Here is a 15,861-nt window from a genome sequence, read left to right on the forward strand (position 1 = left end):
CTATTGTTGTTTTTTTCAGCAGGGATTTGTTAGAATTGCTTTTATATATTTTAGAATAGAAACAAACCATGGAAGGCCAACTGTTTGGTAACCAACATCAAAATATATTTGTGTGTGTGTGTGTCCAACAGAAGAAAGAATCTTATTTGGAACAACTTATTTTTGGAATGTTTATTTGCTGTTCAATGAGGTTTAAAAAATCCACAGGGAAAAATCTGTGATGCCAAACATTATTGATTATCACGTCTGGTCTGATATATCACTTAATTGAAAACATTACAAATATGTTTTAGTGTTTTGTTTAAAACGCCTTTAAGTCGTTAGGTTACTGCTAGAGGTTATTGAGCGAGACAAGCGTCAACTAAAAGTTTCCCCAACAATTTCCTGTAGCAAAATCCTCTCAAAGGTCATTGAACATGATAAAGGGAGGGGGGTTGATTTAATACACACGCTTTTAAAAAGAATTCTTTTAAAGTATGGGCTTTGAAGTTTATTTTTATGATCATGGGAGGCGGATCCAGTGGATAGATTGAGTCCATCATGTGCTCCAGCTCCAGCTCCAGCCCACCGAACCAGAACTTCCCAGCATTTCACTGTTCGTTCCCCTCTCCGAACACAAGCGACTTCTACTGCCCTGAATAAGAAAACAGTCAAGCAATCACGGACAAACTTGCATCTGAGTCTTCTGTGGGTGTGGACATGTCGTATGTACTGAAGTATAATGCGATCCAGCTGTTTTGCAGAGAGCTCTGATGAGAAATCGTGCATCAGCATCATCCAGGTATGAACTCAGAAGATCAAAGTACACTTGCACTGTGTCTAATGGGATGTTCGATTCGGATCTGCTTCCTCATGTGTTCATTCCTCTATCTCATCTTCGTCTTCAGGATGTCTCTGATGTTTGGGAAAGCACGAGCTTGCAACATTGTCACAGTTCCTGAGCATGAGCCCTCGGAGTGTAACATAGTGATTTTGGGAGCTATGGGATCTGGAAAGTCAGGTATGACTACCATGTTCATAATAACAAACATAGTTTAATTATTGTACATTGGTCATGACATTGTCTTGATGTATGTAGTGCATTTAATTTTGGGTGAAACACTGACAAAATGTGCCTTGAATGCATTGTAAATCATTTTGAATATGTATTTTCCTATGTGTATTCATATTCGATTGTATCCGAACAATTGTTTCTGTTAAGCATTGCATAATGTAGATAGTGATTTTATTAATGAATGTTATGCTATTATATGTTAATGCTATTAGTTTGTTTACCAAGAGGGAAAACTTTTCCCCATAATGAGTTTTGTTTTTAAGAAAAATGCGTTAAAAAATGCAAAATATTTCCCATTATCCTGTTGGCATGCTCTGTTATGTAATTGTAAATATTTCCAAGCTTAGATTTGCAGGAAGTTTGTCTGTCCCCCACAGCACTTACAGTGAAATTCCTCACGAAGCGCTTCATCAGTGAATATGACCCAAACCTTGGTGAGTTTCCCAGCCTTTACTGTTGCCACCAAGGATGTAACCAAATATTGAAAGGAGTTTGAAAATAAAAGTTTAACAAAAGCTAATGATGAGGGACTGAACATCTGGATATAGGAGACGTGTTCTCCTCAATGTCTATGGTGATTATGGTCCTGATCTTAAAATAAAACATCAATCAAACAGATTATTTTTTACCTTACTGCAGCGTTACTGCAGCGGGGAAGTCCTGGCCTAATGGTTAGCGAGTCGGACTCGTAATCGAAAGGTTGCGGGTTCGAGTCCCCGGCCGGCAGGGGACTCGAATGTCCCCGGCCGGCAGAGTGAATGTCCAGCGCTCTCTCCACCCTCAATACCACGACTGAGGAGCCCTTGAGCAAGGCACCGAACCCCCAACTGCTCCCCGGGCGCTGCAGCATGGCTGCCCACTGCTCCGGGTGTGTGTGTGTGTGTGTGTGCATTTGTTCACTACTCACTGCTGTGTGTGTGCACTTGGATGGGTTAAACGCAGAGCACCAATTTCGAGTATGGGTCACCATACTTGACAATACGTCACGACTTTACTTACTTTTTACTTTAACTTCAGGGCTGTTTAGTTTCATACAGACGTAACAAAGGGCGACTCCGATCCATAGATGGGTGGCTTTAAAACTTAAAAGGATTTTACTTGGAGACATAAGTCCTAATTTTCATGTTTTTTCCTTGGCAGAAGATGAAAAGCTGAGGCTTATACTCACAGCTTTTACCTTACTAAAATAAAAAGTTTGACTTTTGACTTTGTCTTTGCCAAACCACTTTAAAACTTTGTCTTAAAAGTCTTTTTCCAATGCACCATATATTTCTTTTTTCAGTTTCGTCCTTTGTAGTTGTATCACATTTTCACATTTTGTTCAAATGTGATTCTTTTATGAAATCATTATATAAAATAAATTAACGCACATGGATGTCAGGAACTGAAATGTCATCTTTTATTAGCGAAGAACGGAATGAAAAGAGAGACTTCATCTGAAGACAAAACACATTATGCAACTGTCATGTAACTCGAGCTGGACCGCAGTATTTGAACGTTTCTGTGAATGCCAGTTAGTTTAAAAAAGACATGCAGTATCTTTTTTTACATATTTAATTTTCAGAAGATACCTACTCTTCAGAAGACGTTGTAGACCAGCAGCCAGTTCTGGTTAAAGTGATGGACACAGCTGATCAGGTAATGATGTCCGTATGTCTCTTTTAATAATATTCTTCTTTACGCAGATTGACACCTCACATTTGATCTTTTCATAATGGTTGATGTTTTACTTTCTCATAATGGAAGTTTGTTGCATAACCTTGGCAGCTTTACGGTATGCAAAGCAAATCTGTCTTTATTTAAATCAGGATGGACCAGTCAACTGTGAGCGCTATTTAGGATGGGCCAATGCCTTCATCATTGTCTACAGCATTGACAACCGAAACAGCTTTGAGGCCTGCCAGCAGTACTTGGAGACTGTGACTCTGTACTCAAAAGGCCTACAGCCAGAAGCTCCTGTCATTCTTTTAGGAAACAAGGTTGACATGGAGAGATACAGGTGAATTAAACATCCTTTCTGTTACATTTCAGTAAACTTTGCTATTATAACATGCATTAAAAAATGAAAATTTTCTGAAAATGTACTCATTATGTACTAATGTGCAGTGAATGGGTGCCGTTAGAATGAGAGTCCAAACAGCTGATAAAAACATCACAAGTAATCCACAACTCTCCAATCCATCAATTAATGTTGTGTGAATTGAAAAGCTGCATGTTTGTAAGAAACAAATCAATCATCAGGCTGTTATAACTTTAAACCATCGCCTCTGGCCAAAATACTGTCCATAATATTGCTTCCTCCAGTGGAAAAAGTCCATCCCCCATTGTGCTCTCACATCGAAATCCACTGATATATTTGTTTAGAACTGTTTTAGATTATTTTCACTAACAAACGGTGCATATTTCCCTCCTGATTCAGATGAGACAACTTTTTCTCTGGAGAAAGCAATATTAAAGATATAGGGCTCATATTTTAGCCGAAAACAATGGTTTGAAGTAGGGTTGCAAAGGTGTGGAAAATATCCGGTAAATTTCCGGAAACTTTCCAAAAATCCCAGAAAGTTTCCGAAATTTACTGGAAATTTTCCAACTTTTTGCTACCCTAGTTTTAAGTTAAAATGTCTTAATGATGGGTTTGTTTATTATAAACATGCAGTTCTTCACTTGCCTGAAGTCATGTAGATTGCTTGTGGATTATTGTGATGTTTTTATCAGATGTTTGGACTCTCATTCTGACGGCACCCATTCACTGCAGAGGATCCATTGGTGAGGAAGTGATGTAATGCTAAATCTGTTCAGATGAAGAAACAAACTCATCTACAGCAAGTGTTCATTTTTGGGTGAACTTTTCCTTTGTGTGAATCTTAAACAGAGTGTGTGCTAGTCAAAACACTAACCAAGCAGAGCAGGAAATAGTGCATTTACATAGTTGTATGAATGTCCTTTTGTTAGTTTAACTGGAAGAACGTATGACTTGTGACTGGCTATAATTACAACAATTATACTCAGTACCACCGCAAGTTATTTCGATTTCAGTTTTTCATGACCCTTAAATGTTTAAGTAAGGATTTGATTAGACCAGGAAATAACCATTTATCGCCTTTATATTTTCACAGTGCATGATTTATGCAGTATCATACTTGAAATGACCATAATACAGCTGGACTCAATCAAATCTATTTATGTAACCGCAGAATTATGTGGGCTTCTTTGCCAGCTGCGCTTTAAATAAAAGCTTTAACTGCTCATCCCCAGTTTTTGTCTGCTGTGCCATTCCTATTACATTAGAGGGTTTCTTTTAACTTTTTATTGTGCAATTTTGCGTAAGGATGTAGTTATCATATGCACTTTTTATTTGGTTTGTTTTGTTTTTATCCATTATTACATTTAGTATTTACTCTATGCACAGTATCCTTCAAACATTTGGGGTCGGTAAGCTTTTTTTAAAGGTTTCTAAAAGAAGTCTCTTATGATCACCAAGGCTGCATTTATTTTATTAAAAATACAATAAAAGCATTAATGTTGAGAAATATTATTACAATCTGAAATAACTGATTTCTATCTCAATATATTTTAAAATGTAATGTACTCCTGTGATGCAAAGGTGAATTTTCAGCATCATTACTCCAGTCTTCACATGATCCTTCAGAAATCATTTTAATATACTGATTTGCTGCTCCATAAACATTTCTGATTATTACCAGTGTTGAAAACTGATATATTTTTGTGGAACCCGTGATACTTTTTTCCAGGATTTTTATTATATATTATTAGCATACATTATTTTTCATAATTATTTTTTAATTTTAGTAAAGAGTTGCATTTTATGCAAGGAAAGTGAATGAAACATTCTTTCATAATGTGTTTGTTAAACATTTTAAAATGCATCTTTTTTAGACAGGTGAGCAAGGCAGATGGTGCAGCTCTGGCCTTGCGGTTCAGCTGCCTGTTCTTTGAAGTTTCCGCCTGTTTGGACTTCCTGTCCGTTCAGCACATCTTTCACGAAGCCGTTCGGGAAGTGAGGAGAGAGACAGAGAGGAGTATCCGTCCGCTCTTCATCAGCGACGACAAGTCTGCCATCAGCCTGTCCTCCGCCCCTCCACTCACCACCTGCTATAAAGAGCTGCCCACCCCAGCCACCGCAAAGCTGGTTACGGTTAAATCCTCGAGAGCTCAGAGCAAACGCAGAGCCCCTACGCTTACACTGCTCAAGGGCTTCAAGATCTTCTGATGCAAGGACGCCCTCTTTTGATACTTTAGAGAATCTGCAAGGAGGAATGCTTGTTTAAATGTCTTATCAGCTCATTTAGCATTAAAACTAACAGGACCTGAAGGATTACAATGTCTCTCACAAACTTGAGAAAGCGGTAACTTTATGAGAATGGACAGTGTGCTAAATATATCAGAGTGCAAATAAATGTCTTTGTTGGCATTTATGATTTTTTTTGTTTGTTTGTTTCACTGTTTTTTTGCACCAGAATTATACTTGTATTTTGTTGTGATAAAAACCAATTTCCACTTAATGTATTAATTTCAGAGAATTGATGTGGGGCATTTAATCTTTTCACTTTTTATTTTTATACACATCAAAGCACAAAACCGAATCATGCACAGAATACCAAAGAAAGTTTCAGGACAAAATAATCACCTTTATCTTTATTTGTTCTTGTAAAACTGTAAAAAGTAATGTTATTATTGATTAAATATTGAAATGACCAAGTTTATTGTATTGCATCACATCGAGTGAGAGAGAAGAGAATCATTTACAGTGCTTCGTGTGGGAAGCATAAAGAGAAAAATATGAAGATTAAATATTTGATTTAATCCTCATAACTTTGTATGGTACACTATTGCTGTATGGTTTAGAAAAAAGTTAGTTCATGACCAATTTTGATGCACTTTTACATAAAAAGTTTTTTATATAACATATAGTAAAACTTACCTTTTGAAACACAAACTATAAAACTCGAAATGAATATATGTGTAAATATATCATATAATCACAAAAATGGTTGGTTGACCCAAGGCTATAAGCAAGCATATATGTTGGACTAGGGAAACCCAAGTGTGGCAGCCACAAGATTTGTTAATGTTTTTGAAAGAAATCTCTAATGTTCACCAAGAGAGCATTTATTTGATCAAAATACAGCACAACAGTAACATTATCAGCATTTAAAATAACTATTTGCTATATAATTTCTTTCAAAAATATTTAAAAATTAATGAATAACTTTTGGCTGCCAGTATAAATGTAAAATAAATTTCTATCGAAAAAAACAAAAACAGGACTACATTAAAATGCAATTGCCTCAGATGAAGCTATTACTTGGGGGGGAGTTTTGGGACAGTCTCCACATCTGTGTAGTGGACGTCCTCTTCCCCTTGTCCTTCCTCTGCAGGTTCAGGATACAGAGTAGACACATTCCCGTCCTTCCAGGTCACCACAATTTCTCCGGGCTTCAGTCCCTCTGAGGCTTTGCTGTCATATGAAGGCTCTTCACAATCCATATGGCTGTTGTTTGTAGTGATGTGTTCAGATGGGGTGAAATGGGTTTTCTCCTCCTTGACCTCTGTGACCTTATCAGTGGCAATGGCCTGCAGTTCCTCCATTTCAGGTTTCACCACTGTGACTTTTGAGGCTGCTTTGTATTTGGCTATTTGCTTCCTGTTCCTGTAGGGGAAGTGGAAATGGAAATTATGTAAGAATATACCATCTCAAAAAATAAAACATATATATATACACACACACACACACATATACAGTATAGTACATAAATAAATGTAAAAAATTAAGCAGCTGGGATTTGCTATTTAGTATATTTGTATAAAATGTTTTAGGATTAATAAAAACACAAATGAGACGAATGCATGGTATCTTGGCAGATTTACTTGCAAAAGATCAAAATTTGAAACACTTTTGAGATCTCTAGTAGAAATAATGTATTAACTGATATTTTAGGAGTAGCACTTTAAAAAACAAAGTTTCAAGTTAGAACTAAAAAGGTTTCACATCTCAATGTGTTTTTGTATTTCGTCTTCTGAAATGTGTGTTGGTGCTATAAATAACCCAGAAACCAGCACACCCATCTGAAGAACCTATAATAAAAAAATATGTGCTGGTGGCAACATTTTTGCAAAGAATATTATGTATCGTCTTGCACGTTTCGCTTTTGTTTCAAACTGAAATATCTAATGAGTGGCGCTAGTGTGTTCAGTTTTCTCCGAAACAGATAAATGTGACTGTGCCCAGATTAGCAACATTATGTTGGTTAATCCAGTTCGGAAATCAAATGCCTGATGAGTGTCGCTAGGCTAATGCATGTTTGAAAATAATGTACTTATGCTAACTAAGCTTTACACTTAAACCTAACAGATAGTGAGATTAAATTTGATTTGAGCACTTTTGTCAAACCGTGTATCACTGCACAGCAAAAGTACCAGGTGAGCTACCAAGCAAGTTTACTACATAAGCCATACAAATGCAGTTGGAGATGTAAACATCAAAATGTTTTAGTTTACACATTATGCACTAGGGTAAAAATGTTTTGACCTGAAAACCCGATGCAAGAATGATTTTTGCATTGTTGCTGGTGGTGTTTTAATGCCTCCAGTGCTCATTTCAGCTGAAAATGGCAGAGAATTGTATATAAGTATGTTTGAAGACGTGCTCTTCTGAACCTACATAATGTGCTGCAAAGAACTACAAAGAAGATTTTTTTGTGTATATATCTTCACTTATGTATTATTTTACTATAAAACTCCCCTTCGGTAACTGAAGTTATTTTGTATTTACCCATTGGTGTTATTCATGTGTGCCACTAACCTATTAGCCATCATGCCCATGACCAACAGCATAGCACCAATCAGAAGACCAAAAAAAGCAAATGCCAGCATGCCAAACTTCCACGATGTTGCTGTTAAACAAAAGAACGGCATTGAACCGTTTGTGAGTATTAGTGTGATGCAAGTACATACTTTCTCACACAGCAACATCCAAGTCATTCAGGCCATTTTGTTTATCGTGAAATTAAATTATGTAAACGTGACAAATAAGACATCACAGTAAATACAAGCTTGCCACACTCACGGTCCTCTGTGCGGTAATACCACTGTAAAAACTTCATCTGCGCCTCTGTCATTCTTTGTTTAGGTGGCCCTTCAGCAAAGTCGACCTCATCATCCTCTAAATCACTTTCTCTTCTGGATCCTGTGAGAATCAATGAAGATGAGATATATATAATAGCATCATACCATGTAGAGGCGAAGTGAAGAAGGTGAGTGGAGTTTCTTTTCAGATAGATAGATAAATAGATAGATAGATAGATAGATAGATAGATAGATAGATAGATAGATAGATAGATAGATAGATAGATAGATAGATAGATAGATAGATAGATAGATAGATAGATAGATAGATAGATAGATAGATAGATAGATAGATAGATAGATAGATAGATAGATAGATAGATGGATGGAATGGCAGATAGATAGATAGATAGATAGATAGATAGATAGATAGATAGATAGATAGATAGATAGATAGATAGATAGATAGATAGATAGATAGATAGATAGATAGATAGATAGATAGATAGATAGATAGATAGATAGATAGATAGACTGATTGATTTAGGGTCAGTGATATTTGTATAAATTAATACTTTTACTCAGTAAATATGCATTACATTGATCAAAAGTAAAGACATTAATAATGTTACAAAAGATTTTTGTTTCTATTCATCAAAGATGATTCTCGACCAGAAATAAAGCATTTTAGAATAATTTTAATATATTTTAAAATAGAACATTAGAAAACCATTTATTTTCAATAGTAAAATAAATGATCAAATAAATATAGTCAATATAAAATGAACATGACAATTCAGACACATAATTGAAATAATTAATGAAATAAATAGTAATTCAAATGAGTTGTTTTTGGCCTCTACTCACTCAGTTTATTCTGGCAGATGTCGCCCGCATCCAGAGATTTCCAGGTGTCGTGTTCACCCGTGTTCAGTCTGAGTTTTCCTCTCTCAGTGCTCAATGCCAGAGAGTTTTGCAGACTGATGAGCTGTTGATCTTTGCACTGCCATTTGATGTGTTCACGAGAATCACAAGCAATAGTCTGGACTGGGTCAGTGTGGACAGCCGAGAGACACCTCAGGGTGCCTGTGTTTACTAGGATCCAGTGATCTGTCCACTTCCACTGCTGCAGGACTGAGTCCAGACTGCATGTCCTTAACTCAACAACTCCTCCAGATGAGTCCTCCAGACACAGACCTTCCTGCACGCTGTGGATCATAAAGCCGATTGCGCCTTTTGGGGGGGGGGGGGGGGGGGGGGGGTACAAAATATACAACATTTTGTATATTTTATCTTTATATAATTAATTTTATAATATCATCATTTAAAGCCAGATGATACCCGTGAAACATTGTGTTTACATCCCACAAATTAGAAAAAGAGAATGAATGGGAATTTTGTCTTGCATTTGGTCTATAATTCAACCATAGTGATTTATTGATTAATTGATTTTTGTAAGATTGTATGATCTGTAGATGGGTGAATCTTACAAAACATATTCAGGTCACATTTCACCTCTATATTAAATGAGAGTAATTTGAAATAATATTTAGCTTCAAGTAAATTAAGCCTGTTTTATATGACCATTGCACTGTGACATTATTTTAATGACAGCTTTGTTTTAAAAAATAAAGTAATTCTCATTTTTCACAATGGTAATTCTCATTAAATTCAAATCAAACGCATTACAGTTAAGCACAAAGTCCATGCTATAATGTTTAATATAGACCTTTTTGTGGCAATTTCCATTTTACACAATATGGTAGTCATCATTAAATTATTTTTATTGTAGTACTTTATTTTTGCTTAAAATTGTTCTTAATTGTCATGGAAGTAATGTCATACTTTGAAAAATCGGACGGTATAATTTTATCATATTATAAATTTCCAAAAAGCATTTTAAGCTTAAATGATAGAAACCATTGGCAAATAAAATAGTCTCAATGATCTATACTTTCAGGCAAAAAAAAGATCCAAATTTGTCACCAGGGCAGTAAGGCACAAGAGTTGAAAAGTTATATATTTATAACTTATTCACTCCTAAGTGGTTCATATTAGTACTTTAAAAGTACATATTATACCTAAAGTGTACCTTTTAGTAACTTTTGAAAGGGTACCATTCTACTGATAGAATTATTCAGTTTTTCTGAGAGTGTACTTATGTAAAGCTTTTGGGAAGCACATCCATGCACATGTTCTTGCCAGGATTTATTCTCCTATCATTAGATTCACTGAGTTAATTTTATGAGGTTAAGAGTGTACTATACCAGGGCATGTGAGAGATAATGCTATCCATAACAGCAGCATCGCTCCTGTAATACAGAGTCTGCTTAAACACAAGAGACAGTTTGAGGTGTTAATACTTCCACACACACTTAAAAAATAACATATCAAGTTTCATTAGCCTTGTGTTTTCATTTCTGAGAATTTCTCCCCCACACATGCAATGTTTGAACATGTCAGCTTGACTAAAGATGCAATGCTGCAATAACCTTTCCTAATGAGAGAATGAGATAGCATGTCTTGACAAAAACCAGATGTCGAATTCCACCCACCTCAATGTTACTAAATTTTTGCTTTTTACCACCTAACCACTGTTTTTTTTCTTTTTTTGTTGTTATTGGCATTTTTATCCATATCAGTGTTAGGTGTTATTAATTACTGTAATTTAAGTAAAAAAGTAAAGTACTCTTCCCTACAAAAGTAAAGTACAAGATTAAGACTTTTTTATTTAAGCTGAAATGACTTGTACAGCCAATTTGATTCTACTTAAAAATCAACTGAACTGAAGTTAAAGATGAAGTAGGTGGAAATATTTTACAGTGTATTAAACAATTAAAAGTCATAACAATGTAACAGTACAGTGTTATTTCAAAATAAGCATTATTGCACCAAAAATGATGAGATGCCATACAATAATTCTTATCAGCATTTCTTATCATAAGAATAACCCAATGGCATACTAAGATCGCAGAGCTTCTGTATGATCCATACGGATGCTTATTAAAGCGCACATGTATGAATTAAACTCACCTGAAGAGCACAGTTTGAGTGGCAGACGTGGTGTAGAAGAGAAAGAATGACTACACATGTTGGGAACGCTTTACCACAGCAGAGTTTCCAAAGTTCAAATGGGAGGAGATACGCTCATGTAATTCCTTTCCTTTTTACAGTGCAGTGATGTCTTTATGAACTCAAGACGGGAAGGTTTCAGAAGATGAGGGAATGAGTTCATATTCTTTACTTTTAATTTTAATTTTTATATGTACGTTTATAGTTTCTTTTGTACAGATCTTGTGCTGTAATAGGCTATCCAGGAAATACAGTATATTAAAGAACTAGGCTATCTTGAGATGAATACAGGCAATAAATGAAATAGCCATTCATAAACAGTGTCTACAATGACTTTTATTTTGGCTATGTTCTGTAAGGCCGTTTTTTTCTCCAGCCTTGTCATGTTAGTGCAGCAGAATACTGATGAGAGGGACACAGTCACTGACCCGTCGGTCAAGAACCTGTCACATGTGTGTATGTTTGCTTGTGCAGGCAGAGAGGTGGGTTTTATTTCCTTATAGCAAGTGCTTGGAGCCGCTAGAGGTGAATGAACTAGACGTCACTTTCATTGTTGCAGAGGTGAAGTGATAAAGAACACTTGTTATTGCAGTATCACAATACTGAGAATGTATTCCTTATAATTATAACTATATAATTCCTACTTTGGAGGCTACTAGCCATTTTTATGAAGAAAAATTATTAAATGATGACACTGGTATCATGCTTAAAGTGTTAAAATGTTTCTTTAAAACGAGGACACTACAAAGAAAAAAATACATGAATAGTAAATAGATATAATAATGTGTAATAGTAGACATATTTCTGTTGTGCAAACATATTTCCTGTATAAACGACTATGTCTATAACCTTTTCAAAGGGAATGTAGTATAATGTTATGGTTTTCTGTATTTATATGATCATTTTCTTAGTGACTTGGACTCTTGAGTTACATAGGGAGCACAAACAAATTCCTTGATATTTTGTGTCTGTAGCCTTTTCAGGACTGTGTACAACCTGAAACTTTACTGAATGTTTAGCTTTGAGCACAATGGTTAGATATGTTTCAGTTGTGAGTGTAAAAGCAATAGTCACACTAGATCAAGAGGAGGATTTCTGTATTCTGTATGCATTACAGCAATTCATCTTAAATGATGTATGCACTTTGCATTTCGTAATTCAATGATTTTTAATCAATTTGTTTTTTTGTTTTTTTTGCCCAAAGATAATTCCTATGTAAAGATTATGTTTGAATTTTTTCTATAACCTTTACAAAAGCGTGGAACATCATAGTTCTCAAAATATGCTTGCATTACATCAAATAAATATGACAGAAGTGGAGAAACAAGATGTTTAGCGCATGCACACATTGTAGATCCTTACGTAGCTACACCAGAGATGTTGTTTTATTTGACTCACAGAAGATGGCGATAGTGACTGATAACATTCTTTAATGTTTAATGTCGTCGTGTTGAAAACGATTCAGTGGACAAATACCTCAAGGGAAATAATTTCAAATGGAGGTTTGTCAAAATAATAAAAAGTGTCAGGATCCTACCCTGACAGTCTTGTCTGTCTTGTGCCTGTTCAATGTTTCTTTGTTTGTTTTGTGTCTGAGCACATGGCTCTGTCTGTGTTTGTGTTTGCCACATGCTCCTCTTGTCCAACCTCCCTGTTTCCCATGGTCACGCCCCCTTGTTTAGTCCTAGTCTAGTCCTCGTTTGCTTGATTGTGTTCAGCTGATCCACGTGTGCTTTATAATGGCCGTTTCTTAATACCAAGTTCGCAGAGTCTGGACTTCCGTCCTTTCGAGTTTGGACTTGCCAAGTTCGACTCAGAAGAACGAACTCTCGAGGACGGGAGGACGAACTGAATTCTGGGTTATGGCCCGTATCAAGTCCGCACAAGTCACCTCTCGATGCATCCTCGGTAAAAGGGGCGGATCAAGAACACATCCGGGGATTTGAACTGGACTTGGCTAGATGTGAACTTTGAATTGGAACAGTACTTGGGCAGCGACTGATGACGTTTCACAAGTCCACAAGAACACAAGTACAGACAAGTACGCATATTGAGAAACGGCCAAGTGTTCCTTTCCCTTGTGTTTGGGCTGGTTCGTTTTGGTGTTTACCTGTTTCTTGGTCCTAAAGATATCCTTTGATCTTGCGCAAGTGATTTTTTGATCTCTTATCTTGACATTTTATATCCTCGGTTCCTTTTTATTTTCTCTAGTTCTGTCTAGTTCTTGTTTTTTTTTTTTATTGTGCATTCTTATCTAGTTTTGTTTTCTCTTTTGATTTAGATTTTTTGTCTGTCTTGTGTCGTTGTGTTGCCTTGAGTCTTGTCTTGTTTGTTATCGTGTTTTGCCCTGTCCTGTCCTTTACCCAGATTCCCTGGCCTCTGACCCCTACTACCTGGAAGCAGCCCTCCACTCTCACGAGTCAGGCCTTTGGTTCTGTGAGGCACCATAGATATATATCGACTTTTAACATGCTCAAAATTAAACGAATGTGCAGCTTTCAGTGCAATAGTTTGATTTGTTTCAGTTGTAATAGTTTTAAGGGTAAAACAGCAAGACTTAATTTTCATGTTGATGCTTCATGTGTTTGCACATCGTGGACAGACACAAAGTTGCACTAAAAGAAATATCTCAAAGAGTAAAGACTGGTACTTGATTTCTTAATTTTCATTTATACCTATTATGATGACAGCTCACAAAGAGCAGTCTTGACCTAAAAACATACACAGTCCAACAAACAAATTGTGAACAGCCATCTGAAATCTTGATAATATGACTAAAACTAGTGTAAGAAAAATGTCATTTACCAAAGATTGTGATTCTTAGATGCGACACATCCCTAACAAAATCTGTTGGCATGCAAAAATACTCATAAATGTTTTAGCACAGCTATTTACACACATAGTGTCACGAATCTGGTCCATGCTCTCCCGATTAACCACCACTAGAGGTCACCCGTTCACCACTATGACTTTTTCACTCGCAACACATTGGACTCAATTTCCCATAATCCTTTGCACTGACGACATTCACAGCTGTTCACTATTTCGCCCACACCTGATCACCATTTCTCAATCAGTATCACTGTATTTAAGCCTGGGACTTCCTCTTGCTCGGGGCCGAGTATCGTTTAGCATTTATCACTCCCCAAGCGATAGCTACTTTACAGAGTCTTAGTCTTAGTCTTAGTCTTAGTCTTGTCTTGTCTTGTCTTGTCTTGTCTTGCCTTGCCTTGTTTATCTTGCCGTGTCTGACCCTGCCTGAGTTTCCTGGATTTACCCCTTTGCCTTGCCGTTTGGACTCTGTTCGCTCCCCGTTTGGATTATTGCTCTCGTCTCTGAATTATCTCTCTGCCTTGCCCCTTTGGATACTGTTCGCTGATCGTCGACCCACGCTTGCTCCACGGATTGCTCTGTCTTGCCCTTGCCATACCTGTTTGCCGATCTCTGACCCTGCCTGTTTTCTGACCATGTTTTTTAATAAAGCTTTGCATATGGATCCGCACGTCTCACGTTTCGCCAGCCCCGTAACGCATAGTATGAGAACTGTACATTGTATCACTTCCCGTAGAAAATTCATTACCACTTTATTAGGGTCGAAAAGAAATAACGGTAATAGTTGAAGCATCCTTGTACGTTTCTTTCATGCTGAAAACACAGATGCCTGCGCTTTAATCTTTTAGTAAAACATTTTAAATGACATGATACCTACAAAAGAGTCAAATAGTCCAAATGTACAAGTTTTGTATTCTAGGTGAGAAATTTACACCAATAAAGGTTTCATGAGCATTAGAAAACAACATGTAGCTGTTAAACACCACGGGTAAATAACTCATTTGAAACGTAGGTCTGTCAAATGAGAAAAGTTCAGTCATACATTTCAAAAACTTTTCTGAAGTAAAAAATTATGTGTTTGTCACAAACGCATCCAAAGAGTTTTCTACCCATGTGAGAAAAGCATCATTAGCATCAGGCTATTTTAAAGAAAATAAAGAATAAAACTAAAGTTTCATTTAAAGACAATAGACAGCATGATTTGCTTTAGTGATACACAATGTGTTTAAAACTGTAGGTGTAATTATTTTACTGGGAAGTTTATTTGTTCTTTAACAGTACACGTATATCTACAGGCTAGATTAAAATGAAAACATTTCTTAAATAACAACAAAAAAGTAAACACAACATATACAATTTTGCTCATATTTAAAATTTAGCATACTCAGATTTGTGTGTGAGTGGCTCGGGTATACCCTACGTTATGGGGATAAAGATGGCAATATCCAAAACCCTTGTCCTTGTAAGGACATTTTTTTTGTGTCCCCATGAGGAAACAAGCTTATAAATGATACAGAATGTAGTTTTCAGAACCTAAAGTTTTCTGTAAGGGGTAGGTTTATGTGTATTGTACAGTATAAAAACCATTACGTGTGTTCATTGTCTAAAGCAGGGCATATTTAAAATGTTTATTTGTTTGTCTTGTCATAACATGCTATGCACTTTGATTTTATTTAAACAATATTGTTTAGCACAATGGTCAACCATTGATTTTTTATTGTGCTTTATAAATACTGAACTAAAGCATGATTCTGTGCACATCTATATGAGGTGGATGCTGTAAAGCCATTAACACAAGCACATAGAGGATATGTAGA

The 15,861-nt window shown here is 36.2% G+C and overlaps 2 protein-coding genes across 4 annotated transcripts; one reads left to right on the forward strand and one right to left on the reverse strand.

Moving 5' to 3' along the window:
• The first annotated feature begins 386 nt into the window (after positions 1 to 386).
• On the forward strand, positions 387 to 5,771 carry LOC306872392 (ras-like protein family member 12). Of its 3 annotated transcripts, none has more exons than XM_079420919.1 (6): positions 387 to 781; positions 888 to 1,000; positions 1,432 to 1,488; positions 2,619 to 2,692; positions 2,863 to 3,053; positions 4,952 to 5,771. In XM_079420919.1, the coding sequence occupies exons 1-6, from the start codon at positions 753 to 755 to the stop codon at positions 5,283 to 5,285; spliced, it is 798 nt and encodes a 265-aa protein (XP_079277045.1). In that variant the 5' UTR covers positions 387 to 752; the 3' UTR covers positions 5,286 to 5,771. The 3 variants fall into 3 exon arrangements, with proteins under 3 accessions (XP_079277045.1, XP_079277046.1, XP_079277044.1); XM_079420920.1 differs by having other exon boundaries at positions 567 to 781; positions 2,622 to 2,692; XM_079420918.1 differs by having other exon boundaries at positions 570 to 781; positions 1,402 to 1,488.
• LOC306872383 (uncharacterized protein) lies at positions 5,603 to 11,253 on the reverse strand. Its single transcript, XM_079420908.1, has 6 exons — positions 11,174 to 11,253; positions 10,408 to 10,466; positions 9,008 to 9,373; positions 8,142 to 8,261; positions 7,878 to 7,968; positions 5,603 to 6,725 (listed from the first exon to the last, which is right to left on the reverse strand). Exons 2-6 carry the CDS (start codon positions 10,445 to 10,447, stop codon positions 6,377 to 6,379), a joined length of 966 nt encoding a protein of 321 aa, XP_079277034.1. The 5' UTR covers positions 10,448 to 10,466; positions 11,174 to 11,253; the 3' UTR covers positions 5,603 to 6,376.
• Between the last annotated feature and the right edge of the window lie 4,608 nt (positions 11,254 to 15,861).

Source organism: Barbus barbus (assembly GCF_936440315.1).
Source record: "Barbus barbus genome assembly, chromosome: 1".
In the NCBI taxonomy this organism is placed as follows: Eukaryota; Metazoa; Chordata; class Actinopteri; order Cypriniformes; family Cyprinidae; genus Barbus; species Barbus barbus.

Excerpts from the sequence above, each read along its gene's own strand:
- LOC306872392 (XM_079420918.1), top strand. The coding sequence starts at position 753 with ATGAGAAATCGTGCATCAGCATCATCCAG. Across the intron at positions 1,001-1,401 it reads TATGGGATCTGGAAAGTCAG|ATTTGCAGGAAGTTTGTCTG; the intron begins GTATGACTACCA and ends TTCCAAGCTTAG. Across the intron at positions 3,054-4,951 it reads GTTGACATGGAGAGATACAG|ACAGGTGAGCAAGGCAGATG; the intron begins GTGAATTAAACA and ends CATCTTTTTTAG.
- LOC306872383 (XM_079420908.1), bottom strand. The coding sequence starts at position 10,447 with ATGCTGCTGTTATGGATAGCATTATCTCTCACATGCCCTG. Across the intron at positions 7,969-8,141 it reads GTATTACCGCACAGAGGACC|CAACATCGTGGAAGTTTGGC; the intron begins GTGAGTGTGGCA and ends TTTGTTTAACAG. Across the intron at positions 6,726-7,877 it reads ATGGGCATGATGGCTAATAG|GAACAGGAAGCAAATAGCCA; the intron begins GTTAGTGGCACA and ends CTTCCCCTACAG.